Source organism: Macrobrachium rosenbergii, chromosome 48 (genome assembly GCF_040412425.1).
Source record: "Macrobrachium rosenbergii isolate ZJJX-2024 chromosome 48, ASM4041242v1, whole genome shotgun sequence".
Classification (NCBI taxonomy): Eukaryota; Metazoa; Arthropoda; class Malacostraca; order Decapoda; family Palaemonidae; genus Macrobrachium; species Macrobrachium rosenbergii.
In genome coordinates, this window is record NC_089788.1 from 74,376,350 (window position 1) to 74,395,480 (window position 19,131).

The 19,131-nt window shown below is 36.5% G+C and overlaps 4 protein-coding genes across 4 annotated transcripts; all 4 read right to left on the reverse strand.

The window, feature by feature from the left end:
- Positions 1-5,383: 5,383 nt before the first annotated feature.
- Positions 5,384-6,514, reverse strand: LOC136831141 (larval cuticle protein A2B-like). The gene is made up of 3 exons (XM_067091094.1): positions 6,503-6,514; positions 6,169-6,240; positions 5,384-5,869 (listed from the first exon to the last, which is right to left on the reverse strand). Exons 1-3 carry the CDS (start codon positions 6,512-6,514, stop codon positions 5,384-5,386), a joined length of 570 nt encoding a protein of 189 aa, XP_066947195.1.
- A 3,931-nt stretch (positions 6,515-10,445) lies between these two features.
- On the reverse strand, positions 10,446-11,744 carry LOC136831142 (cuticle protein 7-like). Its single transcript, XM_067091095.1, has 3 exons — positions 11,733-11,744; positions 11,130-11,204; positions 10,446-10,970 (listed from the first exon to the last, which is right to left on the reverse strand). The coding sequence occupies exons 1-3, from the start codon at positions 11,742-11,744 to the stop codon at positions 10,446-10,448; spliced, it is 612 nt and encodes a 203-aa protein (XP_066947196.1).
- Positions 11,745-15,864: 4,120 nt separating this feature from the next.
- LOC136831143 (cuticle protein 7-like) lies at positions 15,865-16,937 on the reverse strand. The gene is made up of 3 exons (XM_067091097.1): positions 16,926-16,937; positions 16,592-16,678; positions 15,865-16,356 (listed from the first exon to the last, which is right to left on the reverse strand). Exons 1-3 carry the CDS (start codon positions 16,935-16,937, stop codon positions 15,865-15,867), a joined length of 591 nt encoding a protein of 196 aa, XP_066947198.1.
- Positions 16,938-17,547: 610 nt separating this feature from the next.
- LOC136831777 (pro-resilin-like) lies at positions 17,548-18,538 on the reverse strand. The gene is made up of 3 exons (XM_067092399.1): positions 18,454-18,538; positions 18,138-18,212; positions 17,548-18,009 (listed from the first exon to the last, which is right to left on the reverse strand). The coding sequence occupies exons 1-3, from the start codon at positions 18,463-18,465 to the stop codon at positions 17,605-17,607; spliced, it is 492 nt and encodes a 163-aa protein (XP_066948500.1). The 5' UTR covers positions 18,466-18,538; the 3' UTR covers positions 17,548-17,604.
- Between the last annotated feature and the right edge of the window lie 593 nt (positions 18,539-19,131).

Here is a 19,131-nt window from a genome sequence, read left to right on the forward strand (position 1 = left end):
CTCTCTCTCTCTCTCTCTCTCTCTCTCTCTCTCTCTCTCTCTCTCTCTCTCTCCCCAGCGATTGTCAGACAATGCAGCGCATTCTAAACTATTCTGTGCATGAGTGTGTGTGAGCGTTCAAGCGAAAATTCTATTCTTATTCTCTAGATCACTTAATTTCCCGCCTCTCTCTCTCTCTCTCTCTCTCTCTCTCTCTCTCTCTCTCTCTTTTAGTGTGGGTACTAAAGAGATATAAAGACAAGCTGTCAGTATATCTCCACACGATATTCAGCCAAATATTCCTTTCCTACAAAAGTAGTTTTTGACTTGGAAAGAAACCATAAGATGCCTATCTGTGTTGCGTTGAAATCACCTGTCGTGTCTATCACTTGTATGCCAATTTCTTTGCTTGTACGAAAAATTTCTCTCTCTCTCTCTCTCTCTCTCTCTCTCTCTCTCTCTCTCTCTCTCTCTCTCTCTCTCTCTCTCTCTATCTTTTAATGTGGACATTAAAAGAGATATACAGACAAGCTGTCTGTATATCTCCACATGATATTCAGCCAAATATTCCTTTCCTACAAAAGAAGTTTTTGATATGGAAAGGAACCATAAGATGCCCATCTGTGTTGCGTTGAAATCACCCATCATGTATATCACTTACTGTATATGTCAATTCTCTTTGCTTATCTGAAAAATTTCTCTCTCTCTCTCTCTCTCTCTCTCTCTCTCTCTCTCTCTCTCTCTCTCTCTCTCTTTTAATGTGGGCAGTAAAAGAGATATTGAGACAAGCTGTCTGTATATCTCCACATGATATTCAGCCAAATATTCTTTTCATACAAAAGAAGTTTCTGATATGGAAGGACACCATAAGATACCTATCTGCGTTGCGTTGAAATCACCCGTCATGTATATCACTTATATGCCGATTTTTTTGTTTGTATGAAAAAATTTCTCTCTCTCTCTCTCTCTCTCTCTCTCTCTCTCTCTCTCTCTCTCTCTCTCTCTCTCTCTCTCTCTCTCTCTCTCTCTCTCTCTCTCTCTCTCTCTCTTAATGTGGGTATTAAAAGAGATATACAGACAAGCTGTCTGTCTATCTCCACATGATATTCAGCCAAATATTCCTTTCCTACAAAAGAAGTTTTTGATATGGAAAGAAACTATAAGATGCCTATCTGTGTTGCGTTGAAATCACCCGTCATGTATATCACTTATATGCTAATTTCTTTGCTTGTACCAAAAATCTCTCTCTCTCTCTCTCTCTCTCTCTCTCTCTCTCTCTCTCTCTCTCTCTCTCTGTTAAAACAAATAATAAATCTCAAACAACAAAAAAACAAAGAAAAAAGGAAAAATCCCTAAAAAAAACTTGGTCTTTGACGTAATAAAAGATATCGCCATTGTTTAATTTATTTTCATTTTAAACAAGACAAACTTCATTAAAACGTAATTTTTATATTATCAATTTTTAATTTTCATGCAAGCAAACTTCCGATTTTGATGCTAGCAAAATATCTTATGTGGTAACAATTAACATGGCAAAATTTCCTGCTCTCCTGTCTGCTGTGAGGTATTGTCCCTGAGCGAAGGAAATTCCGTATGAATTATAATTCACTTTCGTATCATGTTTATAATAAAAAATCAAAGCCTTCATAACCGGGAATATATGATTAATTCAAACTGTACTCGAAGCGTTTTGGGAACAATTTTAAAGTATCTGGTTATTATGATTAAAATTAATATATCATTCATTAGCTGAACTGAATTAGTACGTGTTATCTTGCGTTCTAACCGGACGGGTCAGTGGCGTTCACTCTCAGTTTCTTAAAGCAAATTGCACTTTCACCAGACGTAATGCACTTGAATCTAAAGTTCATCTTTTCACTGGTATATACACGCACACACACACACACACACACACACACACATATATATATATATATATATATATATATATATATATATATATATATATATATATATATATATATATATATATATATACATATGTATGCATGTATATACATGTATGTATAAATATGCATGTATAAACATATATATATACATATACATGTATATATACGTGTGTGTGAATGTATATATTTAGGAGTGAGCTTTAATGCCCGTGCCCTTGTAACTCCAGTTGACCCTACTGCACATTCACAGCTGAGTTGACTGATAGTAGGCATGCAGGTATCACACCATGAACCTTTCGAATGCGAGCACAATGATCAACCTCTGAGGTACTGCGTATGTATATATATATATATATATATATATATATATATATATATATATATATATATATATATATATATATATATATATATATATATATATAATTATATATAATTATCCAAATACCAAGACGACGCAGTATGTTCAAATCGTAACACTGTGAACCGCAATTAAAACACATGACCACCCGATTGCGTCACCTGTGTTGCTGAAATTAAAAAAATAATAAACACCTGGGGGGGAACATATTTATGGCGTCGAAACGGGTGAACCGTTCCATATCCCACGACACTCGCGCATGCAACACTCACTGTCGAAGCTCTGTGCAATTCACTTACCTTTAGGTTCATGGTGTCCGAGTTTAAGTAATCGCGCCGGGAGTTCTGCCTCTTGTATTTATAGGCTAACAGGAGTTCTGAGTCATGTGCTCAATCGGGTAACAGGTTTTTCGGTATTTCGAGAGGAAAAAAGTCTATTACACTGCCGCTGTTGGAGAAGTACATGACCTGACCTAAATAGCAGCGTTCGTAAATGTCATGGCTGGAAATGTAGAAATGAAATTAACTGATAATAGAGGTAGAAATATATAAAGAAACCTGAAGTCATCTTGAAATGGTAAATTGAACTCTACATCAAAATTCAGACGCCGACAATGTAAATAAAAACACCAGCACCAGCGTGGTTGCAACCGAAGCCAAGTGAAGCCTATTCGGACGAGCAACTTCCAAAACAAGACTTATATAAGCAAATCTAAGTTTAGCACAAGTAGAAAGTGAATTTACGAATATGAAGGGTGCCTTCGGTCAGGTGTCGATTCCCATAAAGGAGAGATAATGGCTTTCCCTTTCATGTGAGTCAGGTGGTCTCTGTTGACCTATGGTCAATCACGTTTTGTACGTGTAGCCTCTGGGTGTCTGAAAACACCTCTGAATTTGACGCAACAAACGACTTTCTTGGAACAATATTTGTGCATGTGTGTATGTGCAAAAGATCAAGTATGAATATAGGCCTATGTGTGTGTAAAAAAAATTGCATACATGCGTAAGTAAGACGCCTTTCTCCAACTTACACGAGAAACAACAGCCCATTCAATGGACGAATTTTTCCAACTTGATTCAGACCATTACCAAAGATCAACGTACTGTTCGATGTAGTCAGAAGTCATTGCCACTCAAGAAGAGCTGAGGCATCGGAGACGTGTTCGCCAGAACGAAATAATATGCTCTGCATGAGAAGAACAAGATTCTGTTCTGCAGAAGAACAAGATTCTACTCAGCAGCCTTTCTCCTGCGAGCTGACCAGCGGGACACTTTTTGCTCGCCCGGTGATTGTGAAGTACTGTAATGATGTTCTTGCCTGCTCGAGACATTGTTTAGCCTATTCTGGGTGATTTACCTCTATCACCCTTCTAGTTGATGACATTCTGGTAAAGTCTTTATTTCTCTACTGAATCTGAGAGTATTCAAAGACTGAATCGAAAAGAAATATTGAATTATTTCAATAATTATCGACCATCTTTCCACTCCAGGTTTCGGTTGCCTCTCCTCTGCATTTGTGGCTCTCATGGTCAACCAGTTTCATCAGTAGCGAACTTTTTTTTTATTTTCTTGGTTCCCAGTTTTTCCTATATCATTTTCATTATTCTTATTTTTATTTTTTGTTGCACGTTTACTTTTCCTATACACACACACAGACGGACACTGATATACACACAGACACACACACACATATATATATATATATATATACATATATATGTATGTATGTATGTATGTATATAAGCAACTCAAGATAAGCATTTGAAGAAATAGAGCTTTGAGTTTGAAGTTTAGCCCAAAGGAATTCACTATTTCTGGATACTCTGAAATTTCACTGTGCCTTCAAGGACTTTTGCCAGGAGAGTCATTTATATTTATTTCATTTTTATACATGGCTGAGCAAGTAACACGTATGCTGAAGATTTGCCTTCCGAATTTACATAGATCAGCATTTTGAGAAACCCTGCCATTTTGGGCAATTCAGTGAGAGACAAACTGCATGAAGTTGTCATTTTCACTACAAAATTTGTTATTCATGACTAAATTTACTCAGAATCAAATACAAAAAAGAATCCTGACCGCACTTTCTTTCAGCAAGTTTGTACGTTGTGTATGCGCGTAGATATGTGCACATGTGCATGTGGGTTTGCGCGCATGCACGTGTACGTTTAAAGTTACGGGTGTTTTCCTCATTCACGACTGTTTCCACTTCCATTTCCAGCTGATCACGACTGAGTGAGCAGAGGTGAGTGTCCAAGAAAACTTTGCAAAGGAATGTGATGTTCATTAATCAGACCCTGATCTTATTTATTGTCTGTACGTCTGCAGTGCCATTAACCTCTCTCTCTCTCTCTCTCTCTCTCTCTCTCTCTCTCTCTCTCTCTCTCTCTCTCTCTCTCTCTCTCTCTCTCTCTCTCTCGTTCCCTTTCTATATTTTTCCTCACAATGGATCTTTCAACTTCGTGACAAAACATCCACGAGAAGGAAGTTGGAAGTTTTGTGACTGCATTGTAAACCAGTAGAAAATCCTTTGACGTTTACTTGCGCTAATAATTATTCTGGTCTTCTTATTTCACAAATCTGAATGCAGTTCAATCACCAAAGGATGTCTGAGTTGTATTATTTTGTTTTTATCCGTTTATCAGGTTCCTCTCAGACATTCTCATTAATATGGCATAGGATTCGCTAATGAATTAATGTTCTGATAATATCAGATGGGAAATCTGATCTCTTTAATATGTGGTGACTTTGTATTACCGTTATTCTCTCAGGGTTAGTTACTGACGACTTTCTGTGACTGGTTATCTCATACAGTAATGGACACCTAAATTCTTTACGTATTATGTTTATGATAGATTACCCTAAAAACAACAAACCTGTTGACAAATAGGTAAGCGAGTTAATAAAAATTTTCTAGTTTAATTGATTAATAAAGTTATATAAATGTATGGATTAAATAAAACTCCTGTAAAATCTCTATTATTTATTATGCATAAATTAAGTAAGAATTTACTTTAGAGGAAATCTAAAAAGCTCCTGTAAAATGTCTGGTGGAAATATGATTAAATACTTTGCATAAATTAAATTAGCATTTGCCTTCCTTACAGAAAACATCACTCTGGCAAGAAGTGTGTTTACTGAGGGGCGCCGTAGGACCTGCTGGGTGGGCCATATACAGAGTTTGGGGTCTCCTCTTCTTCCTCCTCCGATTCCTCTGAAGCAGCTTTGTAAGTTGGCCTTGGTTTGGGAGTTGTAGAGGGTTTCCGAGGAGCATAAGTAGGTCTAGAGTAGGTAGGCCTAGGTTTGGGTTCTGGAGCTGCGTAAATGGGAGCTGGCTCAGACGATTCCTCAGATTCCTCCTCGGGTTCTAAGTACTGGGCTTCTCCCTCGTAGGCGACCTCAGCTATGTAGCCGGAGTCTCCGTCGACGTAATACGTGACAGTCTGGCGACGCCCATCGGGAAGTTGGACGCTGTATGACCCTTGAGTGTTGTCCTCCTCCCGTTCTTCCTGGTGGTTGAAGTCGGCACCAGAGTAGCCATCTTCCACGGCGAACTCGAAATTGTAGCTGGCAGGTTCGCTGGACTCCTCGGAGGAGTATTCGGGAGATGGTTGTTGTACCTAAGACAAAAAGTCTAATTAGACACAAGTTTCAACAATGGAAAAGGGCAAAATGTTCTCATTTGACTGTGTCGAGATGAATTTCCGAATGATATACATTTGATCGATTGATAACGTTTGAAATCAACATATTTTTTCTTGGTAGCCAAAAAAAAGTCTTCAAAAGGAAGGAGACTCAGCAGCTTTTCAATTATCTACTTCAAAACAAACATATTTCAAATACATTGTAGTTAATGATTATTTCTAATTTTATATATTGAGCGGAAACAGAAAATTACACTAGTTCGGATTAGGCCTACCTCAGGAGGTCCATAGAGTTGAACTGGCTTATCAGCTGCGGCAGCTGAAACCATCGCCAGGAGGATAAGAACCTGGAGGAAAGAAGAAAATAAATAAATAAATTCACTTAAATACGAAAGGCGACATCTATCTGGTAAACAGGAAATATGACGATGATACTTTAAACTTTGTAGAAAAACAGTAGTCCTGTGAATCCAAAAGAAAGGATACGTTTATCTCTATCACTGATATCCGCAGTTCACAATCCACGCTTCCGTGTTATCACCAGGAATCTTTTTGCCTTCGTAGTTTAAAATCACGTAAACTCAGATACGATTTCCACCAGAAACAGACCTTTGAGTTCATATTGAGAATGCTGTAGGAGATATGATGCTGAACTTCTAGATGCCCGCCATATTTATATGCAAGCTTCCGGGCATAATGCCCCACGAACGAGAATTTAGCCTTGAGCAAAAAATCACGAAAAATCACATTCGTGATTAAATGAGAGAAACTACATTTCCCTAGGCGTCTCAAGGATGTGCTTCCAGCTTTCCATCGTTCTGGAAGTTATGGAAATGAGTACTGTATTATACATATACACACCGTATATATTACACATATAATATATACATACATATATATATATATTATTTTTTTCTTTCATATAATGTAAAATATACATATATGTGCATCGCATCATATATATATGTATATATATTTATGAATATAAATACATAAATGTATGTGTGCGTGACGTGTGTGAGTATATATATATATATATATATATATATATATATATATATATATATATATATATATATATATATATATATATATATATATATATACATATGCATAGTTGTTTATAACTTTATTCTACTGTGGTGTTGGTAATGATGACCTTAATAAACACATTCTCTGAAAAATCGTTTTCTCAATATATATATATATATATATATATATATATATATATATATATATATATATATATATATATATATATATATATACATGAGGTATGTTCAATAAGTAATGAGAAAATGTCAGGAGAGACACTATTTATTTTCATAAGCTTACACAACTTTGTCTCCGTCAAAATAATTGCCTCTCGCAGCTAAACACTTCTGCATGCGTCTCTCCCAATCCTGGAAGACCTCCTCAAAGTCCTTTTTCAGTAGTCCCTTCAGGTAACTTTCTGATGCCTCTTTCAGCTCCTCTGTTGACTGAAGTCTGGTTCCCCTGAGGCTGTCTTTCATGCTTGGGAACAGGAAGAAGTCGCAAGGGGCTAGGTCAGGGCTGTAGGGTGGGTGTTGTAACTTTCATTCCCCTGTCGGCCATCCAGGTGGTTACCAGCGTTGACTTGTGGCATGGGGCATTGTCCTGGTGGAACCACCACTGACCACTCCTCCGCTCCTCTTCGGTCAGAACTGTCTCTACTGTGCCAGTACTAATACCAACAGCTTCAGATAGCATCCTCACAGATATTCGACGGTCTTGCATCACTAAGCTTTGCACTTCCTCAATGTTTTCCTCCTTGAGTGCACTTTTCGGTGCTCCAGATCTGGGTTGGTCCTCAACCTGTTCATTTTCGTCAGAAAATCTGTTACACCACCGATAGAAACTTGCTGGGCTCATCTGTTCATTCCCATAGGCCTCCTTTAACATTCCATAAGCTTCTTGTTTGGTTTTCTCAAGTTTAACACAAAATTTGATGGCGTAACGTTGCTCCATGTTTCCCTGCATTTTGACAAGTGTTCACAGATCGGCAAACCGGATCAGATTGGTTCCACCATGTTCACCGCTGCCCTCAGACCTACAAATATAGAAAGTTGCCAGTTTGTCATTTTATAGAATATATGTATGTGTACTTCACCATGAAGTAGTATTTTGATCAAATCATATTTAGTGTCTCCTGACATTTTCTCATTGCTTATTGAACATACCTCGTATATGTATATGTATATATATATATATATATATATATATATATATATATATATATATATATATATATATATATATATATATGTGTGTGTGTGTGTGTGTATACATATATATATATATATATATATATATATATATATATATATATATATATATATATATATATATATATATATATATTATATATACATACATATATACATACTATATGTGCATATATATATGAATATATATACATAAATATATATAAATATATATGTGAGTGTGTATAATTCTGTTAATGACTTTATTCTTAAGTTTACACAGATCCGATAGAAGGAATATAAAAGTAGCAGAGCATTAAAAAAATCAAGAAATTGTGCTTGAATGTTTTAATAGGTATTTTAAAAGTAAAAGGGAATGTACCTTTTCTAATAATATTATACATAATCATGAAATCACATATTCAACTGAATTATGATTTTTACAAACAGAAAACTATTGCTACAAACATAAAACTATTGAATATTCCTAATTTAGTATAGTCTTTAATCAAGCATGCTTTTTTTAACTACTCAAAAAAGGCATTATTCTCAGTATACATATTCGTACGACCATATATCCATTTGAAAAATTATTTTCACAAACGAAAAATTAATTTTCTTGTTTATTTGTTTCTCAAAAACATGAAGGGAATTAGGCTAAGGTCAAAGCATGACTGAATTCCTGAAAAATTAATAGAGACCTCAAGGCCTGTTGGTCTTCACTTTCTGGCACAATCTCATAAAAAAATAAATAAATAAATAATCTAAAAAAAACTGTAGGTGAAAGGTTCTAGACTTTAAAAGACCACTAGACGGGGTAACAACTTCTCTCTCTACCTTTCTTAATCAGTGTATTTTTCCTCGACTAGAAATAAGTCTGAAAACTAAAACTGTCAGTCATAATTATGTTCCTATCACATTTTCTTTTAGGTCATTAATACAATCGTGAGATAATTTTGGTAAAACGTAACTGACGACTAATTTGAATAATAACTTTTAAAGAATCATTTTTATGATACGGATAATGTTAAGTCTTTTTATCTTGTTTAACAAATAAATAAAATTTCTAGATAAACTTCGGTGACTGGACAAGCTTGGTCGTAGAAAAGGAAGTTTTGTAGGAAACAGGATTTTTATTAATTAATTAATTAATTTATTTATTTATTTATTTATTTATTTATTTACAAAAAGCTAACAGCACTAACGTAGGGAAACGTCTTAATACAAAACCACATGTGAGCACAAAAGATGTTTATACACCAACTAACTGTTGTTCGCAATTGGCTATAATTCTCTAGAGTGGAAGATAATGTACAGTGCTTCTTGGTAACCCACAGATTACATCAAGCATCATTCGTGCTAACTTGAAGCCGTTGGTCGAAGGGTAAATTTCTTGGGAATCTAATATTGCATGAGTGACAGAACAGACTAGAATCCATTTATGTTTATGCAGAATAATACATATATTCAGAACGTCTCCCATCTTTAGAAGTAAATCTCTTATAACAGTCATTTTATAATTTAGGTTAATGTAAAATCAACCAGTTTATAGCAGTGTCATCAGTGGTAATATCTTTGCCCTTAACATAATCCGTAACAAGATCTTAACTTAGTGATTATAAAGTCCTCTTGCCGACCTCCTATTCACTTAGTTTTTTTAATGAAGGGGTCAGGAATATAAACAATAAAAACAAGCGCAGGACACCGCATCAAGAGCAAGCAGCATAAATATTTGTAATGCTGAAAATTCACCAAAAAAGTCTCTGATAGCGGTACAGCATTAGAGGTATATTTTATTACTGCATTACCCTGATTGCAATTATTAAAAAAAAATTTGCATGAATGACTGTGAATTCAGCTTGAATATATTTTTTTCTAAATTCTTACACAGAATTATTTTACAGTAAAATCATTTGCTGGTAATGAATCGAAGAAAAATTCATTTTACGTAAGTGCTAAGTGAATCACTATTTTAGATTTGAATAAAATTTTGATGAAAGCTTGTATTCAAACTGTACTTAGCCAGTGATCTTGACTTAATAGATGCAAAATCCATAGGCACAGACCTAAGGTATTACGGAATGCATAGGTTATCTCACTGGGATCACCTAGAAACTGCATTGGTTTAACTACAGTTTCCCTTTGACTGATTTATGTTAGTTGATAGGTATTAGAGAATCAAGATACATTTAATGAAGTAGTTTAATATACATTCAAATTTTAGTTACGATAATGAAAACCCTGCTCTTATTACCAATAAATACATAAATAATTGAAATGAACACCTTTCTTCCTAACAGAAAAGGTCCTTCTAAAGTAATCAGCATTCACTGAGGAGACCCGTAGAACCTACTGGGTGGTCCATATATCTCTTCTTCTTCCTCTGATTCCTCTGAAGCAACTTGGTAAGTAGGCCTTGGTTTGGGAGTTGTAGAGGGCTTCCGAGGAGCGTAAGTAGGCCTTGGTTTGGGAGTTGTAGAAGGTTTCCGAGGAGCATAAGTAGGTCTAGAGTAGGTAGGCCTAGGTTTGGGTTCTGGAGCTGCGTATATGGGAGCAGTCTCAGACGATTCCTCAGATTCCTCCTCGGGTTCAAAGTACTGGGCTTCTCCCTCGTAGGAGACCTCAGCTATGTAGCCGGAGTCTCCGTCGACGTAATATGTGACAGTCTGGCGACGTCCATCGGGAAGTTGGACACTGTACGACCCTTGCGTGTTGTCCTCCTCCCGTTCTTCCTGGTGGTTGAAGTTGGCGCCTGAGTAGCCATCCTCCACGGCAAACTCGAAGTTGTAGTTGGCAGGTTCGGTTGGCTCTTCGATAGACTCTTTCGAGTATTCAGATGAGGCAGATTCGACCTAAGAAAAACGGCATGATTATGCTTTAAGTCACAATGGAGGAATAGAGCTAGATGTTATACGGCAATTACCTGAAGAATATAGAATAAATTGACTGTAATTTTTCACCAATATTGATTAACCAACGAAGAGTGTTCCACCAGTTTCAAATAGGCCTACCTCGGGAGGTCCATAGAGCTGAATTGGCTGCCTATCGGCTGCAGCCACGGAAACCAGCGCCAGGAGGAAAATAACCTGGAGGAAAGATACGTTTTGGGAAAATTTGTAATACAAAGGCACATACGGAGACAAACATTGCTTACACAATAACTCGGTAGGTCTAATTCGGCTGTAGTGTGTCTTCTAGTGCATCCACGAAAGATACTTATAGCATCCACTCAGGTACTCATGCATCATTCACGTTTCTGTTACCAGTTTTATACTTGCTAGGCACTCATTGAATTGAATTTAATATAGAATTTAGGCCAAAGGCCAGGCACTGGAACCTATGAGGTCATTCAGAGCTGAAACGGAAATTGACAGTAAAAGGTTTGAAAGGCGTAACAGGAGGAAAACCTCGTAGTTTCACTGTGAATCAATTGCTAGGTGGAAAGTAAGGAAAGGAGGTACAGTAAAAGGAATGAAATGAGTTGCAGCTAGGGGCCGAAGGCACGCTGCAAAGAACCCTAAGTAATGCCTACAGTGCACCACATGAGGTACACTGACGGCACTACCTCCGTACGGGGGCGAGGCACTCAAATAAACCATCCACCATTAACTAACCTTTGAGTTCATCTTGAGAACGCCGTAAGCAATGTGATGCTACGGTCTAGAGACTCCTCATATTTATATTCGGACTTCCGGTCATGATGGATATTTAATGATACCTGTCTGTACCTCGAGCAAGAAAATCACGAAGAAGGGCGCTCTAGAAGGCTGAGTCGATCTTGGTTTGATTAGATGAGATTAATGGAGAAATCGTGGTTTTCTTTATATCAAGGTTTTTTTAGCAGGTCTCCCAATTTGATTTCTTCAAGTAATTTTCTCTTCAACTTTATTATATTCATATATCGTTCATTTTTACGAAAAAATATTTATTTACTAAGGCTTACTTACCATTTTTCGCAAATTACAATTAAGGAAGAGGGAGCATTCTGAATTTTATTCTCAGATCAACATAATATATGTCAAATAAGAATGTAAAAATGCCGTGTTTTGAATGAAAGATTAGTATGAAATCTGACATACCTTGTGAGCTGTTTGCGAGCTAAAAAAAATATCATTCACGGTATAGTTTAGTGAAATAAAATGTAAATCCTAAATACCATATTTCGTATAATGGAAAAAAATATTTTCATGGTTTTAGAACTGAAAAATAAACTAAGCTATTAATAATAATATAAGAAATGAAATTATATTAAACATATAAAATGATAATGATTGCGAGGTAAAAATATCATTCACGGTTTAGTTTCGTGAAATCAAACATAAATCCTAATTACCATATTTCGTATAATAAAAAAATATTTTTACTGTATATATTTTAAAAATTGAAATATAAACTAAAATGATAATAATAATATAAAAACTGAAATAGTATTAAACTTACATAAATGATAATGATAAATCCCAAATAAATCCTACTTCCTCAGGGATATATATATAATAATATAAAATTCTTCCGTATCCCTCATGTGTTGAAAAACCCGTCTCCGTAATAAAGAACAATAATTATAAATTCCAGAATTCTATTCTAGAATTCAGAATACACTTGGAAAAAGAAATAGATATACTTTCATATTTTTCAGAGGCACATTTCTACAATAATAGCTCATCCAGTGAAAAGAAAAGTTAAGCATTTTCGCATCATGATTACAGTGTAAGTGCCGGTTTGTCTCGTTTGCTCTTTCGCTTAGTCCTTAAAGTTTTGAGAAAAGGTCAGAAAAAATGTGAAGTTTACAAAAGAATTTTAAAAATTCAGTTCATTTACGATAAATTTTGTTACGTCTTTATTTAGTTCTGCCCAACAAGAGATTTTAGTTTTCTGTACAAGAAAACTATTGTGCCAGCTTTGTCTGTCAAGCCCGCACTCTTTTCTGTCCGCACTTTTTCTCTCCGCCCTCAGATCTTAAAAACTACTGAGGCTAGAAGGCTGCAAATCTACCCTCCAATCATCAAACATACCATATTGCAGCCTTTTAGCCTTAGTAGTTTTTATTTTATTTACGGTAAAAGTTAGCCATAATCGTGCTTCTGCCAACGATATAGGACAGGCCACCACCGGGCCGTGGTTAAAGTTTCATGGGTCGCGGCTCATACAGCATTATACCGAGACCAACAAAAGATAGATTTATTTTCGGTGGCCTTGATTATACGCTGTAGCTGCTGTACAGAAAACTCGATTGCGCCGAAGAAACTTCGGCACATTTTTTACTTGTTTTATTCTGAATATATGATTTTGTGACAAACCTTGTTGTCGAGCATAATTATGGCAAAATAGTTATTTCATTTTGCAGTTTTAAGGCGAATTGCGAGTCACGTAAACAGACTACAGGCAACTCATATAGTTAATAACCTTTTACTAAAGAGCTTTATGAGGAAATATTCCACCGAATACAAACATCATTTTCAAACAAGAATAACACATTTAAAGGAGTTGAACGCATATTAGAATATTTGTGAAATAAAACCAAGTTTCTGAAAGTAAAATTCTTTGGCAAAATTCATTTATTTTATTCCAAGTTTTCTCGATAAAAATTCTCTGAAGTGAAGGCATAAAAACGTTCCAATATGATGCTATAAAGCAGCTCCCATAACGCAAGCAATCAGTAGGCCTAAGTAACAGAGATCCATCTGTACCAAAAATATATTTTATTGATCACCATATGACATCAAATAATAAGGTTGCGGAAATATGGATGGCAAATATAACTATTCCTGAATTAATCGAAATTTCTTGTGTAGAATACTGTCAGAAATGGCACTTTTTAACTAGGAAGTAACAGGTAGTGTTGGCAACACGCAACAGGTTTCTTGTAGCCAATGTCTTCCAACAAGATTTCAGTCTTTTATCATAGACAAGAAAAAAGCAAGTTTCACAACTATCAAAGACATGTACACAGAATTTCTCATTGATTGGAAAGTAGCAAAGAAGCTTTTCCCACAACCTTGATGTGATACAGCTTTTCTGGTATAATAAACACCAAGTCCTCTGGAGCGCTTGGTGTTAATAGTACCCCTCAGTAACTTTTCTGAGAATCAGATTTATACATAAAAATCCGTCGTTTCTGCTTAATCAGCGGAATCTCCCATCCTTGAAAAGAAATATAAATCTGCTTTAGTTTAAGACATCCTTTTAAAAAAATCTGTACAAAATCAAGAAGGTTCATCTGACCTCAGCATCTATGTGCAAAAGCCCTTCTTTGGCTGAGTCGGTTGAGCTTCAGACTGTCACTCGATGGGCCGGAGTTCAATTCCCGCGGCCGGCTGATGAAGAGTTAGAGGAATTTATTTCTGGTGATAGAAATTCATTTCTCGCTATACTGTGGTTCGGATTCCACAATAAGCTGTAGGTCCCGTTGCTAAGTAACCAATTGGTTCTTAGCCACGTAAAATAAGTCTAATCCTTCGGGCCAGCCCTAGGAGAGCTGTTAATCAGCTCAGTGGTCTGGTAAAACTAAGGTATACTTAACTTTTTTATCTGTGTGCAAGGTCTCCAGTCATCACTGATAAGTTCAATGATAATGTTGTCCAACATGTACTGAATTTCTCACTCGATCTGATTTCAGGAATAAATTTTTAATGACTGACGCTTCACCTACATCCACATTATGTTGCTGGAAAAAATGTTTATGTTGTAACTTATATTAGCTAATTGTTTAAGATTTTCTCCAAGCTCATGTCCAAATTAAATACTTAGATATCGACATTATGGAATTTAATCTATTTTCCTGCCTTTACGTCATTCAAATCAATCTCGTATGCGGTTTTAAAAAGTTAGAGACTTCAGTGTACTTTCTCAAAATTTGCATATCTATCCAGTTTTGTTTTTGTTTCCCCAGAATCTTAACGATTAAATTCCAATAATTACAAGTGTTGTCGGGTCTGTTAAATGGTTTTGCCAATATTTTTGTCATGCATTGTTTAAATCATTGACTGAGATTACGCCATGATTTTTGGGGGTAATTTAAGATACAGCTTAGTCACTACTACAAAGAATTCAAGTAATATTTGGTCTGCTAGCAAGTATTCGACTTACTGCGTTTCCAAAGCCAAATTCGTTCTGATGCTCTAGCCAAGATGTACTTATTGTGATGCGAAGGATATAATGGAAGTATTCAGATGCTATTTATGGTTCTGGATGATAAAATCTAGATTGTACTGACCAATCGACAGATCTCATAACCTATAATCTCGTAAGGACGACAGAACGTGAATGGGTATATACTTTCCTAAGATAATATTTCTCCCCAGTGATTCTGACTCTAGTTGCTGGTAAACAGATCAGTTTGATGATTTGTCCTACAGGTTTGTCTTTGTCTCAATCCACTTAGCAGCAAATCTTCAAAGATATTTCTGTTTCATTACCTTCTTCAAAGTAACTTAAAGGACCGACTTGTATGCTTAGACAAATTAGACCACTAGTTGACAAGGGGATAACTAATAACAATATCTTTAGTGAATTAATTTAATAAATAGTTTAATTTTGAATACAAAAGTAAACATTTTCCTGGGAAAAACAGTAAACGTTATACATAACTGAAATTCGCTATTACTCTCTAGAGAGAAACTCTCAATGGTTCAGAAGTTGATGCAAAATTAAAAAGCATTCGGATATATCAATAAATATGAAGCAAAAACTAAATAAGAACATGGTTTCCTATAAGAAAAAAGTGCCCTCTGATATAAAAATCAGTTATTCATAAGACCTTCTGGGTGGGCCATATAAAGTTTCTGGGGTCTCTTCTTCCTCCTCCGATTCCTCTGAAGCAGGTTGGTAAGTAGGCCTTGGTTTGGGTTTTGCAGAGGGTTTCCGAGGAGCGTAAGTAGGTCTAGAGTAGGTAGGCCTAGGTTTGGGTTCTGGAGCTGCGTAAATGGGAGCTGTAGGCCTAGGTTTGGGTTCTGGAGCTGCGTAAATGGGAGCTGTCTCAGACGATTCCTCAGATTCCTCCTCGGGTTCTGAGTACTGGGCTTCTCCCTCGTAGGAGACCTCAGCTATGTAGCCGGAGTCTCCGTCGACGTAGTACGTGACAGTCTGGAGACGCCCATCGGGAAGTTGGACGCTGTACGACCCTTGCGTGTTGTCCTCCTCCCGTTCTTCCTGGTGGTTGAAGTTGGCGCCTGAGTAGCCATCCTCCACGGCAAACTCGAAGTTGTAGTTGGCAGGTTCGGTAGGCTCTTCGATAGACTCTTTCGAGTATTCGGATGAGGCAGATTCGACCTAAAGATAGCTACGTGATTACATTCTGTTGCTTTATGGGAAAATTGCTGGTAAGTCAATTATTATACTCTAAATTTCAGTATGGGAACACCTTGTGCATGTGTTACCTATGTCAAGATATGCTTCATGTTTTTGTGTCATAGACACATGGTTTATTTCTGAAGAACATTAATTATCTGAGAAGGAATATGCCACTAATTACAAATAGGCCTACCTCAGGAGGTCCATAGAGCTCACTTGGTGGCTTATCAGCTACAACTGCTGAAACCACAGTCAGGAAGAAGAGAATCTGAAAGAAGAAGAATCCCCATTATAAAGACCCCACCAAATGGAAAAAAAGTGATGTTTAACCTTAGAGCAATGCAATCACCTCGTGTATTCAAAATAAAGAAAGATGTTTATGTTTATAGTTTCAGCACGGATATTCATAATTCACTTTCCACGTTTCTCATGCTACAAGTTTTCAGCCGCGTAAAGATTTTGTCTTTATAGCCATGGAACCACGTGAAACAGAGTATATTCCTCAGTACACAGACCTTAGAATTCATCTTGAGAGCACTGTAGGAGATTTGATGCTTTTTCCCTCACATCAGTCATATTTATACTACTAAATTCCTCCATGATGCCCATGAACGAGAGTTCAACCTTGAAAAATAAAGTCACGAAAAGCTACATTCGTGACGGTTAGGTCTAACTCGATATATGGCTATGAAATTAGAGAAAGCAGATTTTCATGCATGCGTGCTTGAAGGCTTTTCCTCGAGGTTTATCGGTACTATGAACACAATGAAATTGTTACAAAATTTATTGAATGTATGTCTTTGAAGTTATTCATAGCTTGTTTTTTATGGATGAAAACCTCTAAAAATTCAAATATATGGGTTAATTCATATCTTTTTCAAAACTCACACAGGGACATAAGTATGCGTCCTTCTTTTTATTTCAAGGAATGGATTGTTAACGAAAGTGATGCAAAAGTTATGAAAATTCAAGTAAAGTGTATATCATCATACATTATTACGAATATAACAAATCCTTGTGACCTATTGATCGTAAAACATCACGGAAAAATAATTAAATCATAAGGCAAGCTTAGTCCAAGGGTGAATGAGAGTTAAATGAGTATAATCATCAGATTTTATTAAATACGTACAGTCAACGTTAAATAACTTAGCAAGCTGAGTGTCCATTGTCTAAAGCAAATGAACAAAATGCTTACTCAGGAACTCCATAGGATGAGCTTGGTGGCAAATAAGACTGGGATTCACGAGAGTCAAATGAGTCAGGGGCTGAGTAAGTGGGTCTCGGGGCTGAAAATTCCCTGGAATCGGGAGCGGAGTCTTCTCTAGACTCAAAGGAATCAGGATAGCGAGCCTCTCCTTCGTAGGAGACCTCGGCCACGTAGCCTGAGTCTCCGTTGACGAAGTATTTGACAGTCTGGCGACGACCGTCCGGAAGCTGGACCGTGTAGGAGCCTCTGGTCTGGTCTTCGTCGCGGGATTCCTGGTGCTCAAAGCTGGCGCTGGTGGAGTCGTCGTGGACGCCGAATTCGAAGCTGTACTTGGCGGGCTCGAAGGATTCGTCTGAGTTGCCCTCGAAGGATCCTTCGAAGGAATTTACCTGCAAAGGAAATGGAGGTGTTGGTCATTTTAGATTTAAGGACTGAGGACAGAAAAAGCGTCAGGTAATAATATTGTCGCATCTTATGTATGATTCACAAAGTTTTCTGTCGAATCTCGTCATCTTACCTTTGGTGGTCCATAGGATGTGGATGGTCGCTTATCAGCGGCCACTAAAGCCACCAAACCGAACAGGAAAAGAACCTGTCACAAAGGAAAATAATTATCAATAATAACTAAAACTCATTTGATAACACTTACTCGTTTTCGCCGTTATCTCATCAACTATTCAGGAGAATTCATGAGTTGTATCTAAGACATTTTAAAAGCCCACATATATCACAACACAAACTATGAATTTTCCTGCACATATTAATTTCCCCAAAGCAGATAGACACTTCCTGTCACAGAATTGAAGGAACAGTATGATTTCCAGAAGACCTACCTTCATCTTCATCGGCAGCGATCGGTCGAGCTTGTGATAATCGCCTTCATCCACCGGTTGTATTTATACCTGGTTCATACCTGAAGACACGGAGCTGCTTTACGTCAACCGTTACTTCGGTTTCAAGCAAATTATAAAAAAAAAAGGGGGGGGTAGCAATAACAAGCAATAAAAAGTAATGTAACCCCTTTTTTATGTCAAACAGGGAAAGGAGTTACTTTCGAATGGTTTGTAGTTCCTTGTTAAACATTCTAACTTATTTTTTTGCAGAGCTGAGACAGTAGTTAATAGCGTGTCAGACTCCCAGTACACTTTCAGATTTATGTTAAGATGTGTTCCTTCCTACTGCAGGAAATTATATTCTTGCTTGCATTTGGTGCTTTATGTTTAATATGAATTTTTAACAAATTTTTACTTGCTATTCTGAACAATTGTTTATATCTTAGCTCTCTTATTGTAGTTTATTAAATTTCCAATTCGCGAGAAGAACTACAAACTTCTCAAAAGACAATCATACGGTAATTTCACTCTAAAATATGTTGTGTATATTTTCCCACATTTTTATTAAATATCCATCGGAAGAAGAGATACAGACCAAGAAGGAGGAAGAGAAAATAGAGAAAAAACAGAAAAGAGAGAGAGAGAAATAAAAAAAAGTATCCCTGTTAACAGTGATAT